We start from the raw sequence: 26736 nt of genomic DNA on the forward strand, positions 1-26736 counted from the left end.
GAAGTGTCATCTGTGTTTCTGGTTGCTTTTGCAGATTTTAGTAAGACAGACATTAACCTTCTTTCTGTATGTGTCTGAGAAAATAATGGAATTTATGGCATTAAAAGCATGAATTTTGCCTCAGCAAATGGCTTGCAATTTTGAAATATTGAAATAACCTGCACTATCTGAAGAAAGTTTCAATAAATTAAGGAAAACTTACTAGAAGAGACTGCATGTTCACAAAATTTGGGAAAGGCAGCTATGATCAAGGCACAAAGGCAGAAAGAAATCAGGCAATACAGACATAGCCCCCAGTCTCATCTCTGATTCTTTCAGTATTCATATCAGTGACATTAGGAAATTAAATATGTTGCACCTACACTCCTTGCAATAATTTTATTTATTTATTTATTTAAAGATAAAAAACCTCTAAATCTTGTAATATATTCTTGTACCAGGATAACTGCACTTCTGAGCTAACACAAGTTTTCTTTAATGATCCCGCATTTCAAGCATTAGGGCCTTCAGCTATTACCTCTCTTGAAGGACTTTGTTCTCAGACCAAACTTTTGAGCTGCATGTCCTGAAGGAAACAGCCATATCAGGAAATAGCACCTTGTGTTCTGAATGTGTAAATATTTGTGTGTCTTCTCCATACATGAAGACTGGCAGGTATACATTACCCACAGGCACTCAAGACCACTTTAGTCTGGGTGATAAATTCTTCCTTAACTACAGATCAGTAATCCAGAAAAGAGTATCTACTGAGGGATTCTTGATGTTCCTCTCTTCTAGCCCAGCTTTAACCACTTCATCACACTTAGATTGGTTAAATCCAAACATGGATGGAGACCCAGCCCTGGAGCCAATCTTTTGCCCTGGTCTTTACTCTGTCTTTGGAGACTGTTCATTATTCTTATTTGTTTCTTCTTGCTAATCTCATTTCCCCTAGGAGAGGGAAAGTACTTTCACATATATAAGTCTAATAACCCAAAGTAGCCAGGCAGTAACATTACCTGGAAGATTAACCCACATACATATTCCTAAAATTGTATAGTAGTATTTTTAGATTATACAGCAGCTCCATTGTCTTCTGTATCTCCTCCTTTGAAAACCCGCAGGAAGAGGTAGATATTTCTGGTTCCACAGTGTACAGGACAGCTTGTTCAATGAACAAATACAAGGTACATACAGTCATGTTCAAAGTTGGCCATAAACCTAGTGTATTTTCAACTTGAGCAAGAAGTCAGAATCAATGGCAAACACAAAGAGCACACTGGATGACAGACAACTTGTTTCCCAGACTCAATTTACAGGCCAGGATAAATTAAGACCTGAAAGAAATTATTAGGTCAAGGGAAAACTGGGCAAGTATATAGATATTGAATTTTTTTCTTCCATTAAGCTCTATTTTGATGGTGTTATTCTTTGTCATTCCATTTTTTACCAGTCAAAGCTTAGGAGAAGTGTATCACAGCCATATCCACAATGAACTGATGCAAATATTAGGGATTAAACAGGTGATGTGGTTCTTTTCAGGCAGACTTGCTGGCAGAGCCCTGTTCTTCAGGAAAAGCTTACAGAGCTACTGAAGAAAAGGAAAAAAGAGTGACTAACTGCAGAGATGCTTCTTGTAACAGGAATCGTAACACCTACTTCCCACTCTGACCTCCAGAATAAATTCAGTGCTTTTGCAGATCTCATATACTACAATAATAAATACAGATCAGATGTATAAGTCTTTTGTGAGAAATTACAAAATTGAAAGCTTTCATCAAAGCCAGAAAACTGCTGTGATGACATGACTTTTGAAAATCTGTGCTACACCAGTAAGACATAAGGACTCATAGAGAAAGCAAATACCGATACAGAAAATAAAAGTAAAAAGTGGGGGGAATTGATTAACTGAAGAATGAGGAAAGACTGGTTTAAAATAATCTGGAGATTGGGGGAGGAGGGGCACATTATGAGAGATGGGGTTAAGTGAATAATATTTCTGTAACTCCATTTTAGTAGAAGTACAAAAAATATTTCTGTAACAAACAAAAACCACAGAGGCTTCAGAACTTACATGCTGCTCAGCAGAGACAGAAACTCAGGTGGAGAGTGGAAGGAGAGGGACAAGACCTAATTGCTGTCTGCAGTATGCAGTAGAGTTGCAGGATGAATGGCAGAACTATTAGTGTAGACCGAATTTAGTATAGATCTATACCTGATGAGACCTATAGCAGTGGTAATAATACTGTTGAGGACTGCTAGCTACTTGTGCTCACACTTCCATTGCTTACTCAGAGAATTAGCATCAAGAGTACCAATTACAGAATTCAGAACACAGTAAGATATTAAATGCTGAGGGAAATTCTCAGCTCCCTCAAAGCTGAAAGGAAACAACATAAGCGTTTTTTTTCCTCATGTATAATGCCAATTATTAAAGCATGGTTGAGATTAATCATAGAATTCAAATGCAATTAAATACTGCAATAATAGATCACTATTATGGCTACTATTTACAACTTGATTGTAGCTAATAACCAATGAGCCTGGTGTTCATTATAATAGATAATGCATAATTAGGTAACATTAGATAACTTACATACTAAATGGCTGTCAAAGATCCCCTCTTAGAAGTGGCTATCACTATATTTTAGAATAATATAAACAAATACAAAATTCTATTATAATAAGGCATTGTATAGTGAGTACAAGAAAGGAACAGGTTCTACAAAATGGATGAGACATTGATATTCAGGAATATCCAGTCCTTCACTGATCTTCTAAATGAAAGGCAAGACTATTTTTAATTACAGTTTATGAGCATAGATATAAGTAGACATAATTAAAAGTCACTCACATTTGAGCCAGCTACAGTTTTGCTATTATAATGTAGAGTAACACTTGAGTTAAGGCTGCATGGCAATTCTGCTCTGTTGTATTTCAGATTCTTAATCCTGAATTTTTTCAACTGTGACATATTTTTTTTCTCCCAAGATAAGGGTGTAATTCTTCAAGAAATATACAGAGACAGAAGAATAAACTTCTGTTCAATGGAAGATTCCTCCCTACAGGAAAGTTTAAGTGCAAAACCACCAATGAAGATGATGTTCTTTTGTGAGAGAAAAAAATCAACTTTTCCTATAATACATTAAAAAAATCTTGCTTTCTAAAAAACTTCAACTATGGAAAAAAGTAGAGAATTGAAAGCTTAAATTTGACATAAAAATAACCCCCATGAAAAGAAATGCCTGTGTGTATTTTATCAAGAATTGGTTTAGAAAAGCTTTTCAAAAGTACACTGTCTACATGCATGTCTGAACAGGATTTTTTCCTAAGCTTTTAAAGAGCACAGGTAGGTACAACTGCTCTGAACGCATGTGTGTTGCTAACTCCACAGGGAGAAGGAAACCCAAAGCCACACAAAAAATTGCTTACACTTCTGGTACTGCGCAAAGTTGTTCTTTCTTCAAGGAAAACCAACTTCCATTGCTATTTCACTATTTGTAACAGTTATGGATGAAGTTGCTCAATTGTATAAATGACACGTATACTTTAATTTTCTCAGGGTTGCTTTTAGGATTAAATAGCATTGGAGTTGACTACACTTATTTCTTAATCAAATACTTCCATTCCTGCTGCTGGGTATCACTGACAGTTCTTTAACAGGACTGTCCTAACACAAAAAAGCCATAAGGATTCCACTAAAATTATGGTATACAATGGACCAAGATGGGAGTATCTCTTGCTGTACTGGCAAAGACTTTTCTCCAAATATTCCTGAGTATGGTCTCACATGATTTGAATCTTTCTGGCAGTTTCGCATGTCACAGTATGCACCATACATTGTGAAAATGGCAGCCAAGTTCAGTGTTACCAGAGCTGAGATGCAACATGCAAGCACTCCCATGGGAATCTTGCTTCTGACTTTCCTTAGATTAAATTCAAAATCTTAAAATATTTTTTAACAAGTTTCTCCTTCATATTTATAGACCACATATCCTGTGGGATTTAGTATCACAAGCATCTGCTTTCGTGAAGTTGCATGTAATAAGAGTATGATGACAGGATTTGCATTCTTCCTTTATGCAGAAATGCAGACCTCATTTTGAAGATGAATTGATAAAATCCAAGAAAGGACAGTTTTCTTTCTTGGCATAAAACCAGATATGACTGAGAACAGGGTCTTGGTTTCATTTCACAGTCTAATATAAAAGCTCATGAGCTCAGAGATCTTCAACTATCTCAATGAGATGCAGCGTTTATACTGCCCTGTTCCATTACATTTGTGTTTTCAGAACAACAGAATGGAATTTCTTTTTTCAATTTTCATTTCTACAGCAATGAGGTGGGAAAGGTTATTATCAGGTTGCTCAGGGAAATCCATCATCCCATCATCAAGAGCCAGCATTATAGACTGACAGTATTTAGGGAGGGTTATGGGTTGTAAAACCAGTCATTCACATTACTAGTGCAACAATATTGCTCTCTCCTACAGTGACTCAGGGAGAAATAACAGAAACTGTTACATTTTATATTACTTTTATTTCTACTTAAGGGCATTAGCTCTGAGATGTATTTGCGTTATTCCTGGTCGGGCCTCCATTTTACTTGAATTCTAAAGGAAAATGGAAAATGTTTCCCATTTTGAAAACTGACTGAAAAGGGAAGATTAAATAATGCTTGCTGCCTTTTTTTTTTTCCCCAGTTTCTTGTACCATTTTCTACTATAAAATATAAAGGAAGGAGACTTCTAATATGAAGAAGTACCTTAGTTGTTTGTTTTGTTGTTGTTGGTTTTTTATTAGAGCAACTATTCCACTTCAAAGAAGTAATTTACAACCCATTTAGAGCTATATAGGCACCATTTTCTTTAAAAATACATAAAGGCTCTATAGTGTATTTGTCAGAGTGCTCCTGATGCAAATAGAGCAGTGTTTGCTTACTTCAGCTGCAAAATTAAGCATGAGAGTTTAACTGTTTCAAACTAGATTTTCTTCCGTCTTACACTTTCACTAGAACTGAGCAGCCCCTTTCTATGTGACGTACCTTAGTGATTTCCCAGGCACAGGGAGAAACAATAACTACTGAATCTGCCTTATAATGTTGAGTAGACTTCAGTGTGCATTTAATGTGGTTCCTGAAGGAAAATGTGTGCTCTAGTATCTTGGCACAACATTACTCAATTTCAGACAAATCTGACTGAGAGCTAAGGGTCTTGAAAGCATTAAACTCCAAAGGAGGAATGAGAATCAGTGAGTAGCTGCCCATGGATATCCAATCTGTAGCTCTACTGATGAAACCACCAAGCAAGCACAGTCCTTAACCATTCTAGGAACATGAATCAGCTGGCTAGCTAGTTGGTTATGAACTGTAGGGTACAAATCTTGCACAGACATACAAAATACAGGAAAAAGAAAAAGCAAACAAGTTTTTTATGGAGTTGGTTAGGTCTGATGGAGGCTGATATTTCCTGCACTGTGCAGGAGAGAGACAAATTTTGTATCATCCAACTTCATTAATTCTACTTCCTCAGATTTAATTCAGTGTCATCACAAAGCAACTGAAAACACAAACCAAGCTACTCATTGTTTTCATGCAGTAGGCAGAAACTTACTGGGAAAAGGGAGAATTTTAAAAGGGATGTTCCTGTGAATGTGTATTCGTATATTATAACACACATCTGAGACAATGGTGCCAAAAGCACGAGTTCCCTGTTCCTTGTCTGAGCAAACTGGCAAGGTGACTGCTTTCCTTGCAGCTGCTGCACTGCTCTGAAGACCCAGGTGGCCTCAGGAGACCTCTTCTAAGAGTCAGGCTCTGTTTAAGGCCATTCTATGTCCCAAGGCTGGATACCGTGAAGACAGGTTAAAAAATAACAGAGGGCCACTTGTAACTTACAGCTTAAGCCTTATGAAGTTGCTGATACCGTCCCACCATTTATTATTAAAATTAACTAACATGACAGGCCTGTGGCTTACGCTGGATTTATGCCAAAACTGTTCTTTGACATATCTTTAATGTCTCCTATATCTTTGTGGTAACTAGTAATTGTTTCTTTAAAATAGGTACTTTAAATGCTCTATAAAGAGAAATCTGTTGATGAAAACTGGCATACACACATATACAGGAATGCACATATCAAAATGTATCACCAGCAGGTGAGATGGATAAAAGTCTTGTAAGTAATGGTTTATAGCTCCAGTCTGCTAGAAAAATAATTCTCTCAAAACCAATGATGTTTTAATCTAGGAATTTCTTGAAAACCGCATGGTATATATATAAGAACATTTGCTGCTATCACAGTAATTTAATGACAAATAAGCAGTAATAATAGTACTTCACAGAACACCAAAATTAATATACAATATTTAGTATTAAATTAACTGTACCTTGAAAAACAATGGCTCCTCAGGAAGAGGGCTAACAGGGAGTGAGGTGGTGCTACTAGCTGGACTCATGTCTGTACTCTGAAAAAAAAGCACACAGGAGTTTGCATTTCCAATTTAGTTCTACAGACATTGTTTTACATTTGGGGATTTTAAAAAGGTATTAAAAAAAACACTGAAAATCCAAAAAAGTTAGATTGACAAAGAAACTGCCATCTTTATTCACTTTCTAATTAGTAAAAGTAAGCATTTCGCTAATGGGTAAGTACTTTACATTTTATTTATTTTAAATTGACTCTACATTTAAAGACTGGAACATATGCACAAATATACAAACATACTGTTTGTACAGAAGAGTAATACAAGAGAATCAGTGAGAACATGAAAATTTGTTCATATAGAATAAGCTATGATATACATTTTTTATTATTTTTTAGAATTGTTTTTTGATGGCCCAGTAAAGGTTAGTAGGCAAAATTAACAGGAAAGCAATATATCGCAGGCAAGTATTTGGAAGAAGATTACTTCCACATGAGTCAATATATCTGACAAATGAGCACTAATGCATGAAAAGAAACAGTGAACAGCAAAGTTAATAATGAAAATAACTCAGTATATGTCAATGGACCTGTCCAGTCAAAATGCTTGAAAGATTGTTCTAAAACCCCACTCTTTTTAGGTAATATTTCAGCAAGCTGTTGTTTAACATTCTTTTTATAGATCTGATGGGTACAAAAAGAAGTGTGGAAACTCAATAATTTGAAATGGTAATAATAATAGAACAACAAAATCTGGATTGAAAGAAATTAAACAAAGAGTATCGAGATTATTCTGGAGAAAACTAGAATATGGGATACTTTGGGGAAATAAGTCCTGAAGTGCTTAAATGAAAAAATTCACCACAGCAATAGAAAAGAAGAGGTGCGATGGAAAATATAGAAAAAAAATCCAAGTTTGCATGGTCCCGAAGTTAATTTCCTTTCACACTGCGGCACTGCAATGCAGAATGATTTAATGAATTCAACTTATGCAATTACCTGATCAGATGTCTAGTTTCATATCACTATGAATCTATTATGACCCCTTTGGTGAGCCCAATTTCTGCAAGTGAAGAGTACCACTCCACCATGAAGTTCTAACAGCTCATTCATCAGAAGATTTTTATGCAGAGATACTGTATTTTATACAACCAACTGGTACAGGATGAAAACTGATAGGAAATTTTGGGTATGAAATCCCTATGTCAGATCTGAAATAGAGGGCACAGACTTCAAAGTTAACACCTACTGAGAAAATCACCGAGTTTAATTAGACATGCATTAGTCACACTGTATCTGGAGGAAAAGACAACAGTTACTTGCTAAAGAAAAGGGATGCAAGTGAAGGAGAATGGAGAGGGGCATGGTAGTGTTTTCCTAAGAAAAACAGAGAGGCAGGTAGTTTATAATGCATGGAACACAAAGTTGCTGAGGAATAAGGGAGATTCTAACAAGTTAGAAAGCAAATATCTTTGGTGAATCTATTGTACTAGTATTCAGAAGTATTTCAAATGTTAACATGGACTTCTGCACTTGATCATCAAGGAAACTGGCTCATAATATTTACTAAAGGGAAGTGAAACATAATACTTTTAGATTAAACTCAAAGTGCAGACAAAACTGGAGACCTCCTCTGTGAGAATGTTCTGCCTCAAAAGCCAACAGTTCAGCTGAGGACAATTTGTCTTTTAATTTACACACAGCAGAAAAAAACCTTACAAGTGGAAAAAAATCAAGTAACTGCTTTCCAAACCAAATTAAGCATCCTAATTTGCAATTAGAAGTGTGTAGGAATGCAGTCCAATCCTTTAAGCTTTGAAAGAGCCTCAGTATGAAAATCTGAAAAGCAGATTGGTACCTGTGCACTGCTCCAGCTTCAAGTACTTCAGCAGTAGCTGGAATCTAAGAAAGGTCAAACAGTCTTAAGGATGCCAGCGTTGCTCTGACAAAACTTCTCAGAGCCCATCCAGACGATGGCTTCAGAAAAACATCCACTCTTCCATGATGACTGGACATGAGCCAGCCCAGATCTGGATGTCCTGTTGATGTGGCACTGTGCCTGAACTAGAAAGGCTACTGGGACGTGGGGGCCATTAGTAGAGGCACCATGACTAAATAGCTCCTGAACTGCAAATGGTTTGTGTCTGGCCAGATAGGAGCATTGGAAGAAGAGCCTGTGTCTGGCTACAGCTGTCCACATATACATACCCTCAGTGCCCCCTTCAACAACTTCAGTAATTTTCCTCTCCAATGAATGCAGAGCAGCTTCTCGGCCAGTGTTAATTAATTAAATCCAGCGGTGCTAACACAGTTTATTATAGCAAAGAATTGCCTCAGACAGTACCAAAAGGACTGTTTCTTGAGCGACTAAAAAACCCCCTTGCAGCCTAATCACTGCTTTGTGAGATATTGTCGGCTTGTCCTCCTCAACAGACATACTAATAATTTCAAACAACATCACACCTCACACCTAAATTTACCACCAACAGGGTATTTGTCATAATAACACTTTGCAGTCTAAAGCTCCACACACACAAAAAAAATCCCTACCTCTGTGAGGAATTCACCCAATGAGGACTTTTTATCTGATGTTGCCTAAATCAATTTGTTCTTATAAAAACAGCACTCACTTTAAGTCTGGCTTAAAGTTGATAAATTTTAGTTATAAATCAACTAGAAGATATTACACCAATAGACTATAATTCTATCTTATAAGATGTAGATTTTAAACATAATTTGTAGTGTAATTATACATATTATGCAAAATTAGGTAAATTAGGACATCTAATTTTGCTGTACTTTGCTGTGCAACTGTAGTATTTTAAAATGTATTTTTGATGCACGATGATACCATAGCTGGATTTTGTAGACTGAGCTTTTTCCCTGAGTTGCTGGAAACCTCTGAGTATTCTGGTGGGCAAATGTTGCAAATCTTTAATCACCTAAACTCCATTTTTTTCATTTCTGAATACCAAGCAATTAAACTACTTACCAAAACAACAGCCTAGAAAACACTCTCTTGCCCATGTGGAAAACAATCCCATGAGCTTTTCTTTCATTGATTTTAGGCCCTTTTTTAATCTGGAGCAAGCTGTTAAAATCCAGCAAATGGACATTATTAGATTTTTGCTGATAATTGTTGCATGATTGCAATGATCAATGCTCAGGTCGTCTTCTAGTTTCTATAGGTGATCAGCCTAAATATACATCATCCCCACTGTGTAACTGAACGGGTACCACGCAGTCACTGCCAGGCTGGGATAACTGTTTATCTTCAGGGAGTAGTGTTAAAAATGTGATAAACTCTCAGAAAATTTCTTGATAACAAGGCAAAGGAAAAAAAGCCAAAGTGAACACACTTTTCCCACTTCAGTATCCTATTTGGCAGGATCAGGATCCTACTTGATGACAGATGCCCACCATGTTAGGTAGATTAAAGAAAAAGCAGCTCTTTCTGAAACTGTTTTAAAGTAGACACAGGCTTGGTTTTGTTTTGTTGTGGGCTTTTTCCTCTTGTGTATACCTGCCCCAAAACAGAATATTTCCTAAATCTGCATACTTATGTAAATTGTTCAATGGCAGATCAGAAAATGCAGTCAGTGTTTTTCCAGCAGTACAAAAGATCAAATGAATACAAATCCACATTGTTAGAACCATGCACCTTTGAAGACAACAGTAATCTTTCAGTTTTCAGCAACTTAAATGAAAACGGTTCTTTAAATGAAAACAGATTCACCTCACCTCATAAATTGGGATTTTTATCACTAGAAACCATTTTCATAGAATCATAGAATCCTAGGGGTTGGAAGGGACCTCGAAAGATCATCTAGTCCAACCCCACGATGCACCCCACGATGCCATTGGCCTTCTTAGCCACAAGGGCACATTGCTGGCTCATGGTCATCCTCCTGTCTACCAGGACCCCCAGGTCCCTTTCACCTTCTTTAATCTGATCTTCTCTAGGAAGAGGCCTATGTACCAGCCATTGGTAATTGTACCATAAAATATGGACCATCTATTGCATATCATCCACTAGCAAAAGCCAACTTAATTTGCTGCAATTGCTTTTCAACAAGGGTAAATACTGCAATGATAGTTGGCAGACACTGACTTCTCTGGAGATCAGTATAGCAATTTATTGATCTAAGAAGTTAATACTGACAGAGAAAAACTTCAGCAGATATTAGAGATAGAGAGCAAACAAATCTTTACAACAGCTGAAGAAAGACAACCTGTGTACTTTATAGCTTTTTCTAAGAAATAGTAGATGAGTGTTGAAGCGACTTTCAGGGTTGTAGTTTTAGTTGTGTCATAAATTATGCCACTAAGGATAATTTTATAATCTAGAAATTGAGTAGAAATAGAAAATTAAATAAGTGCAGTCAGCAGGCTCAGAAGTGACATTTTGATATACTGAAGGTAACCAAAGACCTGCAGATGGATTTATTAATGGGTCTGCACATCTTTATAAGATACTTTGCTTAAATATTATTATCCCACTTTATCAAAGATAATGAAAAGGAAGGGAAAGTGATTTGATCAAAGCTAGGATGGGCTGCTAAAAACAAAGATAGAAATCAGGAATTCACAAGCACTATACTCATTCATCCAGAGTGTGCAATGCTCCCCTACATACTTTTGGAGTGCTGTGATTTCTGCAGTTTCTATACTACTTAACGTCATGAAGAGCTTTTGCTGATACATACACTTCCTGCAAATAAAATCACTGTAAACAATTTAGGCCAGCAAAAGCTAAATTAGTTTTGGTAAGAAAAAATAGCAGACACATAAAATGAGCTTTCACCTCCCTTCCCCCTTGATGTTTGATTAATTTTCCCCAACATCTCCAGTCTCACTCACTAAGAAAAGAAGTGCTTCCTTAAAATCTGTTTAGGCCTGCTTTCTAACACCTTTTAATACAATCCAGGTAGTTATTAATAAACCTATTTCATGTATGTTTTATTAGTAAGTATAATTAATTAACCTTACTAATTAGTAATATGTGCAATTATCAGCTGAGACACTTGATAATTGTTTTCAGGCATTTGCATGATACATTGCCTAGAGCTTGCTGCTCCTATAGCTGAGAAGGCTGCGTGGGTCTTATATCTGACCTGAGTTAACTGTAGCTCCCATCACAGAGGAGAGCCATAAATTACAGCTGCCCCTTTTTCTATGCTAGTGTGTGAGGTCTGGATAGCCAAATAAGTTTTTAGTGGTTCAATTATCTACTGATTCTCCAACAGCACTTACTGTACAAGCAGACAGATTAGCCTTGACTCCTCTGACAATCTAAGCAAAGCTAATCACCTGAGCTGCAAAATGCCAGTGGGAAATTTCACCTCATTTAAGATAAAATGCTGATCTGTCACTTGACAACATTTGTATGTCTAGTATTGTTTATTTTAGAAGACTTCAACTTCTCAGGAATTCTGATCAAACACCTTAAATGAAATATTTGGCTCAATAATTTTTTTCAATGAGGAGGGACCAGGGTGAAGTTTATTTTGTTGGCCGCTATTTGCTTCTACTTGAAAAATAGATGGAAAGATGCTATTTTAGCCTTTTAATTAGGCTAAATTAATTATAAAGCCCATAACCAGCATCAACATAAAGAGCACATAGCTACTCCATGGTTTGTTGCAGGGCTACTGTGTTTGAAATAGTTTAGATTCAGATTAGATTTTAATATCTTTAAGTTTATATTTTATACAAATTTAATTTACTCAAATGTTTAAATTTGCTAAGCTAGCTGTCTCCCCTGTCTTTTCATTAAACGCAGAAGAGCCAGAACACTAAAGTACCAGGCACAAATTACTATTGTTATCTGCTTTTCATTTTCTAAAAGTGGCAATATAAAACACCCACCATAGAAAACATCTGGCACAAGGAGAAAGCTTTATTAAACATGTTTTTAAATTTGTAAGCAAAGTAGAGAGCTCAACTAAGCCTCTAAATAGAAGCTCAAGAATTGGAGGTTGCTAGTTTACAATAGAGTACACAAAGGGGGTAAAAAAGATGTTTTTGTAATCATATAAATGTCACATTTCTCATAATAGAAAATGATGTATAGGTTGCTACATAACTAGTATATTAATTTAATTGCAAATATCCCTTCCTTTCTGCTCTTTATTTTCCAGTGCTCATTGTTCCACTTTGCCTTTATTCCCTGCTTCCCTTCACTGGACTTGTAATAAACAGAGACACAATTTTCCTTGGGCAGATAACTCCCCAGCACACAGAGTTTAGATGAAGGGTCCATTCATACGTAGGAGAAAACCACTTCTACCTTTCCAAACAGCAATTCAGCTTGAGTTAATCTCTGAAAACCCCTTTCACTTCTACCCACAAGCAGAATGTAATTTCAAAGGTAATTTGGGCAATGACTTTGGGGTTAACATCCCTTTGTGAAAAGTACCACAGGATCATCAATGACTGTCACTGTGTGAGCTAGGACTACTACTATGACAAATTATATTAAATGCAATGCCAGTCAAATTTTTAGCCTAATGAAAACCAGGGGTTTGCTTTCACAGACACAAACACTTTGTAGACAACACAGTGGAGAACTTATTTCCTTGAGCAAAACTCTACTCCCTCTTCAGTTTCTATTGTTTCTTTCATACTTCATTGACTATACTACCCAACCTTGACATTTTGTTATTGTATATTCTTTTCTAATAATATCATATAACATCAGCTTTTTCTGCTCTTTCAGCAGTCAACTGAGAGAACCAAGTACTCTCTTGGGATTTTAATCTGCAGGCTGCCTACTTCAATTGCTTTTCTTTTCTTCCAGGAGACCTTTCTGGTTCAAATATATACTTCCCCAACACTACCCGCCCCCCCCCCCCCTCCAAACAATATTCAGTTTTGTAGCAAATACGACAGCTGTCAGGTACAGTAGGTTCTGTGGTTTATTTGTTGTTGTTGTTGTTGTTGTTGTTTTTATTCCAGTCCCAAAGACACCTTGTTCTAAAGCCTGCATTGCAGGACTAACTATAACTACACCTGATGCTCCATGCTACAGCCAGGAAGAAAATGTCTGCAACCACTCAAAGAGTCTATCAGCAAAGTATCTCCAGGCTCTATCAGACTCCTACATCTTTCCTTCATACAGACCCATTGTTTTTCTGCCCTTCTAAATGTAACACTTAGAAAAGAAGAAATCACAGAATCACAGGGGTCAGAAGGGACCTCTGGAGATCACTGAGTCCAATCCCTCTGCCAGAGGAGGACCACCACAGAATCTAGGGCAGGTCACTCAAAGATGCATCAGGTGGGTCTTGAAAGTCTCCAAAGAAGTAGGCTTCACAACCTCTTTGGGCAGCCTGTTCCAGTGCTCTGTAACCCCTATAATAAAGAAGTTTTTCTTCATGTTGAGGTGGAACTTCCTGTTCTAGTTTGCATCCATTGTCCCTTGTCCTATCACAGGGTACAACTGAAAACAGATTGGCCCCTCCTTCTGGACACCCACCCTTCAGATATTTATATACACTAATAAGATCACCTCTTAGTCTTCTCTGGACTAAATCAATCAATTAATTACATAAGTTAAATTAATTTAATCAATTAATGTAACCAAGAAGGATCAAATCTGGTAACAGAATCGCCTCCTCTCCCTCTCTTACACATTCATTCATGTTCTGCATTATTCCATATCATAAAATACTGAGACCAAGATATAAGGTGGAGTCAAAAAGGATCAGATATTAATCCAAAAAACAGATGCACCTACAATTACATTAAAGGGGATAAAAATGTACACAGGATATAAATTTATATTCTTCTGGATATGCGAAAATAACTGTCTTGATGGATTAGGAAAAAAATGGTCCTGAAAACAAGTTGTTCTTTAAGTTCCTCTGAAGAACCCGCAGATGGCCATCCACTGAAGCCAGCCATGGATTTAGGTGCCAATTTCAGCAAAACAGTTCCTATGCTCGCATCCTGATACAATTAACTGTTATCCACGGAGATCTGAAAGATATTAATGATCTCCTACAGCTTGTTAAATGTCTTTTTTAGTCTACAAGAGAAAGACACAATTCTTTCAACACAAAAACCTATTTGCACTTGCTATTATTAAGGTACACATTTTCTCATACAATAAACTCATATCCAAAAAACTATGTGCTTTACTGTTCAGTACATCCCTTTGCCCATATGTACGTATGTATATAGGTGGTATTTCCCGCAACACTGTGGTCAGTTTCCTGCCTACAGTTCCCTGCCACATATTGTTTGCATATCGATGAGGACGATGTTTCACAATATCAAGAAAATTTATTTTTAAAATACGAACAAAATTAATCCAGCCTGATTTTCATTAATAATTTGCTGCTCAATTGTCCAGTTTTCTTCTACGTTTGTTTTACTCTGTAAGCTTCAAGAATAACACTGACAGATTTTCATTATGTTTTATGTGTGAAGTTATGTTTTATTTTTCTGTGTATCTCAAAAAGATTTAGATGCCTTCTATTTCTATGTATTTCACTGAGGTTCTAACAAGTCACTTTGCACTTTCTAAATGTTGTGACTGCAATTATTCTCACTTCATCATCAGATCTCAGAAGGGCTTTTACAATTTCAGTATGGAACCACTTCTTTCAGGGTATTTTAACTTATTTAGATGCAGGGCTTCACTCAAAACTGTCTTGAATTACCCAATAACAGCTTAAAGGAAACACGTTAGACATCTGTAGGTGTCTGCTGCTAAATCGAGAAAGATACATTTGTTTTTTTCCACTGCAAGAAAAGAGGCAAGTGACATTTAACAATTTCAAATCACAGAATTACAGAATCATCATGGTTGGAAAAGACCTCTAAGATCACTGAGCCCAACTGCCCACACTCAGGAGGAGATAAAAAAAAAACAACACAAAAAAACAACCAACCAACCAACCAACAACAACAACCCCCCCAAAAAACCCCCACCCCTACCCCCACAAAAAAACCAAACCAAACCAAAACAAAAACCCAAAACCAACCAACCAAAAAATCCACCCACCATGTCCACTACAGCATGTCCTGAAGTGCCATGTCTATGTTTTTTTAATGCCTCCAGGGATGGCGACTCCACCACCTACCTGGGCAGCCTGCTCCACTGGCTGACTGCTCTTTCAGTAAACAAATTCCTCCTAACATCTAGTCTAAATGCTTTCCCTGGCTGCAGCACTTCTTCTGTATGATGTTGTCAGAAAGAAAAGGTAAAACATTTAGTAAGTTTTGCCATATTATTTGCTTCAATGTTTTTAATACTAACTTTCTTTAATGTTTCTAGCAAGTTGAATCCCTTTGCGTAATATAAGGCAATATTTCAGCTCCTGAAATGTAGACTTCATGATTACAATAGACTCAGATTTGAAGCATGCTAAGCATGCTTTTTGGTTTAGCAAGCTGGTTTCAAAGTGGAGTTGCTCAAGGCAGAACAAATATTCCTTGATTTTGTAAAAATGTGGTACACTGAGTTTCTACTTTCAGACAGCAGCTTTTATTCTTAAGGGAAAGTCTACACAGTGTAAAGTACAAGGGGACCTTCAACATCCACCCTAGCAGAGCGTTCAGTAGAAACTACCAAACTGCTGTGAACTCACCACACATTTTCTAGCACTACTTGGGTCTTCCATTCTCTAGTCTAATATTTATTTCTCTTCTTACCAGCTCAAATCAAGATCCATCAAGATTGTCTGCTCTTTCTTACTTCTTAGGGTATTCACACAGTTTCTTCTATTTCAAGTACTTCCCACTCCCACATGCATCCCATCACCAAAACTACTCCTCCTGTGCCCACCATCTGAACCTGAAAGTCTCCCCATCTTCTCTACCCTTCTCCCTTCCTTTGGTCCAAGCCCATCTCCTTTAGCCTATATATATTATATCTAGGGTGATATATACATATATATACTAAAATATATAGAATATATTTAAAGTATATATAAGTTTTTTATATATTTAGATATAAAAATACACACACCTACACAAATTTGACTGAAAGGATCTCTTCATTTAGTTGCTGTGATGTAGCAACCATACGACTGGCCTGCTACTGAAAAGATAAAAAGACAACTCGTTAAATACTGCATGTCTGAAAAATACATCAGGTTTCACTACAGTGATCCTCCATTTTGAGACTCACACTCTTTACAGTTTGGGGAGGCCATAATGCATTGCTTAAGAAACTGATGCAACTTGCAAGGGAATGATGGAGATAAAAGCTGCCTGTAGTAGTACTTCAGCATTGTATTACTGTTATTTTTAGAGCACTCAGCTGAGCATTTTGCTCTCATTTTTGTGTTTTGCAATGGAATTATATACTAAACTTGCTGAGATATATGAATAGCATTTTATAAAGCCATTAACAACAAAATATTCATTGTTCATTTATATTATACCCAGGAATATAAATTAGTGTAATTTCTCCCTACCCTTCAACATTAATAGGGAAACCAGGGAGAAAAATGTAACACACCTTTCACATTAATTTAACTACAATAAAATATAAAGAATTTTTCAAATGAAAAAAACTTAAAAACAAAACAAAACAAACAACTGTCTGCTTTCTTTGGAAGTATTGTTACATGCTTCTCCAGTATTTATTTATTTATTTATTTTCAAGTCAGGTAATTCTACAAAGGAAGACTGAGGTACTAGCTCAATCAACGTGTGATAAATCAGTATTCCTTGAAATGGCTTTGGTAAAACTATTAGAAAAGTAAATCAGCAAGAGTCAAAGCAAATGAGGAGAATTGTCAGCAAACTTCCAGCTCATGCTACAGGCTTGGAGTTTATTCGTATGCCTGTTACGCTTTGAAGTAGTTGCCATCCTGGCTTATCTGATGGCAATCTCTCTACATGGCTCCATTTACGTTCTGTTACATGCTTCTTTTCCATTCCCCTTGCATTCAGCACTTCAGTTTTAGCTTTCAGCAGCTGTCATCGCTTACAAAAATCTCTTTAGGCTCAGTTATGGCAAAACCAGAAGTTTTTCTTGGGATTGTCATTGCATCTTTCACTCCTCAGTACCACAGAGGTTGATGGCAGGTGGTAACACCACTTGGCTGCTGCAGGGAGGCCATGTAGCTGTCACTGCATCAGCTGCTTCCAGAGGTAAGCTCAGGAAGACTGAATGGCATGTGTCTACCTTGTCCTAAGCATGAGCTGTCATCTGAGTTATAAGCAAAAGCCAGTTTCCTGACCTCTTCCTAAAATCCCCAAGAACTCCAAGGGAAATTGATGTCTGAAATGATACAAAACACCACCCAGATAGATCACAGGATCTGGGGCAGCAGACACACTTTGAGTTTAAGTGATGACCATCAGCAGAGCTGCAAAGTGTTGCTCACATCATTCCTTTTGTACTCCAGCTGTTATACTACTGATGCTCCCAAACTTTCAGGGGTGATAATTTCAATACAAACATGTCACCAGTCTGCTTTCTCATGCTTCTTAAGTTGGAGCAATTTTCTAGTTGTCTGTATCCAATACTGCACACAAAGAACAATCTTGGAAAGGATGTTGTTCTGAGAATACAGACAAATGTTTTTTTCTCAGAGTTTGCACTGGAATACAGGAAGAGAACGGATAAAATATAAGAATCTTTTAGCATATATGCTGCAGGTGCAAAAACATACTTGTGGAACGCTGCATTTCAACAGAAGAAATCAATATTGAGGGAATGCTAAAATTCATATCACCCATGCCTATCTGTTTTATTATACCTTTCAATTAATGGCCACATACTTTTCTTTTGCCAGAAGTTCTGCTACAGTCAGAGCACATGATCATGGCTTTAAAAACTTCTGAATTTTATTTTTTTTCTTGAACATACAACACTCATATTGCAACACTGAGATGTTGCAAATGGTCTATAAGATGCCTATATATAGTCAGTAGAAAATTCTGCTGCCAGGTTTCAAACCTCTCTAGTCTAATGGCTTCATTTCTTTCACTCAGATATGCTTGTCCTTCAGTCATATAAGGTCTAATTGGTTTCTGTATTAGAAGGGTGATGGATAGGTGCCCAGAAGCAGTTTTAACCCTTGTCATAGCCAGAGAGATGGAGTTCAGTACCAGTAGTTCTGGGAAATCTTACATTAAACAGAACCACATTAATATACTTTTTCAAAATAAGGAGAATTTGCAACTTTGACTGATGGCTCTCAAAGACAAGGAGGATGGAGCCAGACTATTCCAGTAGTTCCCAGTGACAGGACAAGGGGAAACGGGCACAAGCTGGAACATAGGAAGTTCTATTTACATATGAGGAAAAACTTCTTTACAGTGAGGGTGACAGAGCACTGGAACAGGCTGTCCAGGGAGGTTGTGGAGTCTCCTTCTCTGGAGATATTCAGGACCCGCCTGGATGCAGTCCTGTGCAATGTCCTTGAGGCAATCCTGCACTAGGGGGGTAGTTGGACTAGATGATCTCCAGATGTCCCTTCCAACTCTGACTATTCCGTGATTCTGTGAAAATTTTTACTGTTTCATTCATGAAGGAGAACAACAATTTCCATAGGACTCTTGCTGAATGCTTTCTACAGGTTACTGCAGGGAGGTGCCTAAACTTTAATGTAGGTAAAAATACTCTGGTTGGGAAAGCTACCTGCAGGTATATATTTTTCAGATTATGTCTGCATCACACATAATAGAAAACAAGGAATACTTTTATTAGCATCTGTTTACCACAAGTTTCCTAAAACAAAATAACTTTGCTTTTAAAAGATCACTAGTAAATGCTTATACTGGGAGCATGAGAAAAACAAGCCTAATTGGCTGACCATGTCATTTGGGAAGGTAAGAGGTCTAGCACCGCAAAACCAGGAACTGAAACCACCCAGGCTTATAATCTTATGGTTTTTGTAGGAAAATCAATGACTACGCCATCCTTCATGAATTATGATTTGGCTATGGCAGAAAGGAACCACCTCCCCAAATGCTAACAGCATATAGGAAAAATACATGTATTGAGTAGATGTAGGAAAAGTAAGAGAAATTATAAACCTGAATTTAGCTGTTGATACTGTTAAACTGTTTAGAGGAAGCTTGTGCAGCTTGAAGCATAGTCAAGTAGAGGGAAACTGCCCTTCAACGATTGCCAGAGCCTCAGAAGATACCTCTCTCCCCACATATAAAGACACCAGATTCCAAATGCCTATAAATGCATTCCTGATGTCCTGTATCGACATGGACTCCTAATCCATCCTAAATACCAGAAAGAAAAAGAAAAAGTACAATATTTTCAAGTATTATATGAAAAATCTCTATTTATTTTGAAAACATACTCACTCCACTGAGCAGCAAAAGTAATGAATATTTTGCAACAATTTTGGTGAGAAAAGGAGGTTTTTACTTGAACATAGGATTTTACATAATTCCAAATCTTTAAAGAGATATGCATGGTTCTTCAAAAGATTTATACAGTCGTGGCTTACACCAAACAGTCACAGATTTAAGTGACTCCAACAGAAAAAGACAAGGCAAAATTAAGTGGGGAAGAAACGTAAAAATGCATGAACATAAAAACAGCACTGATAACTTTATTTTCTACTTTGAGGAGTATGATCACTTCTGCAGTCTCACTTGAATACATTTATAAGTAAAGACAAGTAATGGTTCATGGTCAAAAATTAATAAAAATTACAGTTCTCATGTCCATTGAAATATTTTTCAAAAGCAGCAGGGCTCTCTTCTGCTTCATCCCATTTAAACCTGTGCCTTGGGCGCAAAAATTTAATGTTCACCTAATAGTGTTTGTATAAACAACGCTAAATTAACCTGTGAGCCAAAGTCACATGGTTTGTCCAGGACTAAAGTATCTCCCCTGTAGATTGTCCAAGCAGGGAGCTACTACACAGTTAGTTATGACATGAACATACACAGTCAATAATCTGTTCTCCCACATGAAAACTCATCACACAATTGCCAGTGTGAAATATAATGAAATTTTACATTAACATTGGAAGAAACCCATTTCTCTGTAAATGCAAATTGTAACTGTCTGGTAAACACCTTCTCTGGATAAATAAATTTTCTTTCCTTACATTTTACATTTCTAAATCAAAGCAGGGAAACTGGAGATCTGAAAAGATCAGTCTTCTGTACATCATCATGTAATTCTCTAGCTAAGAGTACTGTTCTCTTAACTCAGCTTAAAGTCTGCTGAGTGATTATTATCAGAATAATTTCTAAAAATAGCAGCAATTGCTAGGTGCTGGGAGGAAAGAGAACAGTGTTTGATTGCTGAAAAACAAGCCTTAGAAAAAAAAAAAACCTATGCCTTTTGTGCTTATTTTGACATGAGCCTTTAGGCATTTAACTTACTGAATTTCAGCTACCTACACAAAGATACACCACTCATTTGGTTTATTATGTTTAAAGGAAATGTTCCATATTTTTACATGTTTTGTGAAATATGGAAACTCTGTTCTCATCATCCTAAGCAGTCAGACTAGAGAATAAATTTAACTCTATGTCAGACAATAAAATAGTAAGATACTGTGTTGCTACAGGAATCTGAAAAACTCTGAGGACAAAAGTCACATCTCTTAGACTTCAATGATATCTTACAAATTAAGAAATACTTGCACAAAATAAAGCATTATTTTTCTTGCATGAAAAAGTAACACAGGGAATGTGAATAACTCACATCTTAAAAAACTAAATTGCCCTACTACTTGATCAAGAACTAGAATAATTTTTTTTTATTAATAACAGCAATTTTAGAGGTCTGCTTTTTGTTTATTCTTTATGTAGAATTTTTTATAAAGAATAGGTGGGAGTGAGCTTTTAATGTTGCATGATTGTCTTGTGAAAATAAATTACTTTTCAGATGTGTTCTTGAGGGCCACCAGACCAGAAGAGCTATATTTTGTTTTTGGTTGCCAGGGGATACAGAAGACCATTTTCACATAGTGAATCATCACTGCATTCAAAAAAAATGGTGCTAGCAGGAATTTCTATGTCCAATGTGTGGATGAGTCTTCCTGTGACCTTCAGTGATCCTGCAGTGGTCTACAGCTCTGATGTAGGATAAGATATTTCTGGTTTTTTTTTCAATAATTATCATATACACGTGACCTTTAGAAACTGAATATTGCCATTAATACATAGCAAAATTCCTAAGCATGATTACATGATTACTGGGCTGAAACACTTATTTGGAGTAACAACATGCTGTATAATTCACTACCTATTCAATTCTATAATAATGTATATATTCAGAGTAAGATTTGATATGACTAAAGACTCATATTACTTCATTTTCACCCAGTCAAATGACAGCTGAAGACTTTACAGACAATGGGGGGAAAACCTATACCTGATAATTTACTCTGCTGTAGTTGTTAGAACCAGCATTCTGACACGGTTTTTGTGCAAATCCACTTGTAGGGTATATACGGGAACTTCCATAAGAAGAAACATCAGCTGCAGTTAATTTCCATTGAGCAACACAAACCTGGACATCAGAAGGCAAGCCTTCAAGAGACAATTTCTCTAATGTGGACAGAACTATGCTATACAGAAAAATGTTTTCACAGCTTACTAAAGGATCATCTCAATAAAAAGACAGTTCATTGAAAAAGTCTCAGTGATACACCATCAGCAACAGTATTGGTATCTGACTTCCAGTAATAATTCTGTATATTTTGTGCATTTCATTTTAAGAAAGAAGAATTCATATATTTTTGTATGTAAATATTATCAAGATAGTCTTCATTACAGCCTCAGTTCAGCTGATGTTTGTACTGCTTGCTGTGATGAGATGCACTCCTGATATGAGGAATCACTCCAAAGCACTGAGAACTAGGGCACCTTACTGAAACATTTCTGTGGGAGGGTAAAATATCAGGAAGCTAAATACAATAGCACTCTAATGCTGCAATTGATTCCAGAAGAAAGTACAGCAGTGCACATAATTAATTTCAGAGGTACATTGCAGGGTATAATTATGCTGGCTTGATATTAGGGCAATAAACAACATTACATGAGGCTATACAGAGTGCTTATTTTTGGACTCAATCAGATTTTGTTTGAATAAAATGAAACATCTGGAGGAGATTATGAAAGCTCTGAGTAAACCTTTTATCTGACAGATTAATATAGTAAGATAAGATAATTCAATAGGTATTAATGAAGAAGAAAAGGACAGAAAAATGACTGATAGCACCTGACAGTGTTCTGGTAAGAAATCCAGGATATGCTGTAATGAAGAAACCACCAAAGAGTCAGAGGCAAAAGAGCCAAATACCCACTGATGCCAGGAAGGACAAGACCTGAAGAAAAATGTTCTGATATATGTGGCTGGCAGATCTAAAATACAGGGAATGGAGTATTGATTATAACTTTTCATTAGGAAGTAGTAATTAGAAACTGAAGGTTTTCCAATAAGGGAGATGAAGGATGGACATGAGGAAGAGTAGGACGACTGGAAAAGCAGAAGTCTGAGCACAGTCTAAGAGAACTGTCAGTAAACCTGAAAGAAGCCACTGAAGTGGTACTGAGGTTAAGACAGAACACATTAAAGAATGCTTGTCCTGTGGAAGAGGTTGAGGAGGACAAGTAGGAGGAAGTAATTACATTAGGTTTTCTATCAAAAGCTAATTGAGATTTAGACTGGACATTAAGAAAAATGTTTTCACAGAAAGAGTGGTTAGACACTGGAATAGGCTGCCCAGGGAGGTGGTTGAGTCAACATCCCTGGAGGTGTTTAAGGGTCGTTTGGATGTGGTGTTGGTGGATATGGTTTAGGGGAGAACTTTGTAGAGTAGGGATGATGGTTGGACTCGGTGATCCCAAGGGTCTTTTCCAACCTGAATAGCTCTATGATTCTATGATTTAGTGGGCTGACTGGGGCACATGGTGAGACTGTAGAATAAGAACTGGTGAAGATCTTGATATGGGTCAAAGAAAGAGCAGGATTAAAATGTCAAACAAAAGGAATTATTTGGAAGACGGAGGTAGAAGAAGGTAACACACAATTTCTTCTCTCCAAAGGGAAAAAAAAATCCCACCAGTAAGAAATAAAGAAAATATTTGGTTTGCTTCAAGGACGGACTTCTGTTTCACAGTGTTCTCCTCAAACTGCAATCTGAGGTCAAAAGAGAAGAAGCCCATACAAGCAAAAGGAAAGGTCTTACTAACAGCAGATTTCTTGTGCAGCTGTAATAGGGCTTATGCATGTAATTGTAGTCCTGCTATTTCTGTCAATAAAGTAATTTTTTTTTTTTAAATAGCAAAAATAAAATGAAATTAAGATGAAGCATTGAAATCAGTGCACCAATGTGAAGGATAAAATCAATTCATATGCTTACAAATTAACCCAAAGAAAACTAAACCAAACCTAATAAAAGCAGACTACATTAATGCACATAACTTATGTTTCTCCCCCTAACCCACAATTTTATTACTTAGAAAAATACCTATGATCATCTGTCTTGTTTGTCTCTCTACCTGTCTATACTCAATATATATATTCAGGTATGTATGCTTCACTACTCACTGATGTTCAAACAAAGCAAAATAAGTGTTTTAACTTTACTGCAGGAGCAACCACAAGATTGAGGAAAAAACAGGTAAAATATGTCTTGTGATATAGTTTACGGTGCTCATTGAAATATATAGACAGAATTAACCAGGTAATTACAGATTTATTTCTTTTCCCAGCAGAGCCCACTGGTTTTTTTTTCTCTCAGTTAATACACTGATATTATACACGAACCACCTAGTTTATAATATGTTTGAAACACAAAATAAAATATTTTCTTCAAACCCAAAAAGCAAATAAACTGTCTATTTAAGACCAAAAAGCATACCACAGAAAGCAACAGAAAACAGAAAAGATGGTAACTGTTTGTCCAGGTATTGATGTACTTAGAAAAATAACCCTATTTAGAGCACAAAACAAAAAAGCACAAATATTATGTAAAAGAGCTCTTCAATGTCTTGCAATATAATACCAAACCTATATGAGACAAGTTCCCTACATTTAACTTACATTGTTTTGTTCTAAAAACAGAAGGGAAACCTGTAAACAAGATCTCACAAATGCTGACAGACTTCAATTTGTCTTATTGATTTGGCAGGTGCACAATTAAAGTTACTCACATGTCTGCACTTAATTGTTTCCAAAATTAGGTCTCTGGGTACATACAAGATAGCTTGTAATGACACCTACAGGCCGCCTGTCTAATGTTTTTCATTATAAAGAATTCCTGTGACCTTTTGTTCAAAGCTTTCACGCACACCCGCTTCTCTGCAGGTCTTTTATATTTAGTGCAGAAAACAGCCTTGAACTGAAGAAGTGACTTTTCTTTGTCTCAAGAAATCTTGCTGAGGTATAAACCACTTTTAAGTACAATTTCTCTACACTTTTTCGCACTCCTTGAGAAAATGTAGGCAGTCTGCCTAAAACAGCCACCCATCAAAGCAAAAAACATACAACTTAGCCTATTGTACTACTAAACTACTTCTGGGTCCTACTAAATCCACAAGGGAATAGCTGAGAGCTGACAGTGAGAGGAAACTGTTAATTTGCTATATGACACAAAACAGTTTCTACCAAAAAATAAAAGAACTTTTCACCAGAATTGAAACATAGGGAGAAATTAATGGAAGCAGAAAAAAAGTCCTTGATGTGAAATTGCACCAAAGACACTGCACCTAAACTATATGGACTAGTAAATGACCTCTACTATCTAGAACTGCAGTAACACACACAAGTTGCAATGCTTACTTATAAGGAAAATAATCAGGACAGTCATTCTATATTTAAAAAAAAACAAAAAACTGTTCAGGTTCCAGTTATGCTTCCTGGCTGCTGAAGTAACTGACTGTTAATTACAAACATGTGGGTTACGTGCTGTGAGAGAGCAGAAGGAGATGCAGGGGATTTCTGAGAATTGCACATGGCATGTGCAAGGATGTTAGAAGCAAAATGTGCCCATAGTATCTGCTAGCAGGGTTACGTGTCCTTATCTGACAGTATACATAATGTGTATGGGTATTTAGGAGAAAGTTGGCTTAAGATTAAATGCTACAGCAGTTCCTAATGGGTTGGCATGGAAAGACACTAATGCTGTCTTCAGTTAGAGACTACAGTTTGAAAGGCAGCCCTGTAAAAGGCAGTAGCCTAATGAAGTTCCCCTGTTCCTTAATTACTGGTGACCCTCAGATTGACAGCCACAGAAAGAGCAGTTTTGTCCCACTGCTGCCTGCTCTTCTAGAAAGCCACCATCCCACAAAAACAATGTTTGAAAGTTATGTAGACACCTCAACTATCTGACAATGTTCTTTCAGTCTCAAAATGTGGGTAAAATAAGTAAGTCTTGGTTTATCTCACAGAAGATAGATAGATAGATAGATAGATAGATAGATAGATAGATAGATAGACAGACAGACAGATAGATAGATGGATGTGAAAGCATAAAAAACAACCATAAAGCACAGTTATTACAGTTGACCATTATTCAGCACTGTAAGTGTTCTTTACTTGCTCTTCTGCTATACACAACAGACTGACTATGACTCCTTTTCAAGACAAAAATGGTCACTATCAAGATTGGTCTATTGATCTGAAGCCAGATGGTGATACTGCAGGCTCAGGATCTACGGCCTGTGCTGGCTAGAAAGCAAAGCTTCACCCAATGCCATCATCTTTCATTTCCAAGTGACAAGCTTTCTGAAGTATCATTGAGGTGAGGGTCAGATACATGAGAACGGAAAGGACACCGGCACCAGGTAAGTGATGGAGATTGATTAAGGCTGCTGCAAACAGACAACAGCTCCAGATGGGTTTTTGTTTGCCCTGGCAGATGTAACAACTTGGTAATATACAGCCTGTTTGCTACAGTATGCTAAAGCTATGGTTTCCATTTACAGCAGCAGAACTAGAAATAGTTATTGGTACTAATACATTCATGGTGCTAGCTTTTGATGTGATTAATCCTATGTGTTGCCTATTCTAACCACCACCCTCAACATTAACCTTCCTTGTGCTTACGCTACAAACAGCACTGTGGCTCAGCTCACAAATAAACCCACAAACAGCTAACTGCATGTAGCATGCAGCATTATATTTGTGCCTTCGCTCTTTAAGGCGTAAACAGAAGTTGCCTTCACAATTCATGCGAGTGAGAAATATTGTAATAGTGAATCTAACTCTCTTGTCTAAAAAACAGCACTTGTTCTCAGATATTTCATCAGCATCCAAAGAAAAGATTTTCAGCAAAGCATTTACTCAGATTTGCAAGTAGCAACATAAAACAGAAGACAATGTAGCATTGCTTTATGTCTATAAGCCTCTTGTTCCTTCTAAAAAAATTCCTGTCTCTTCTTTC

General features: G+C 36.8%; 1 protein-coding gene across 7 annotated transcripts in view; it reads right to left on the reverse strand.

The window, feature by feature from the left end:
• CCSER1 (coiled-coil serine rich protein 1) overlaps positions 1-26736 on the reverse strand; it is a 655276-nt gene that overhangs the window by 337274 nt on the left and 291266 nt on the right. For 6 of the 7 annotated variants that reach the window (XM_051619517.1, XM_051619515.1, XM_051619518.1 and 3 more), the window contains exon 7: positions 6366-6443. The exons of the other annotated variant lie outside the window; for it this stretch is intronic. In XM_051619517.1, coding sequence (XP_051475477.1) covers positions 6366-6443 — 78 coding nt within the window. The remainder of the gene's footprint in view (positions 1-6365; positions 6444-26736) is intronic. 7 annotated transcript variants of the gene reach the window in all.

The sequence above is a fragment of the Apus apus genome, chromosome 4 (genome assembly GCF_020740795.1).
Source record: "Apus apus isolate bApuApu2 chromosome 4, bApuApu2.pri.cur, whole genome shotgun sequence".
Lineage (NCBI taxonomy): Eukaryota > Metazoa > Chordata > Aves > Apodiformes > Apodidae > Apus > Apus apus.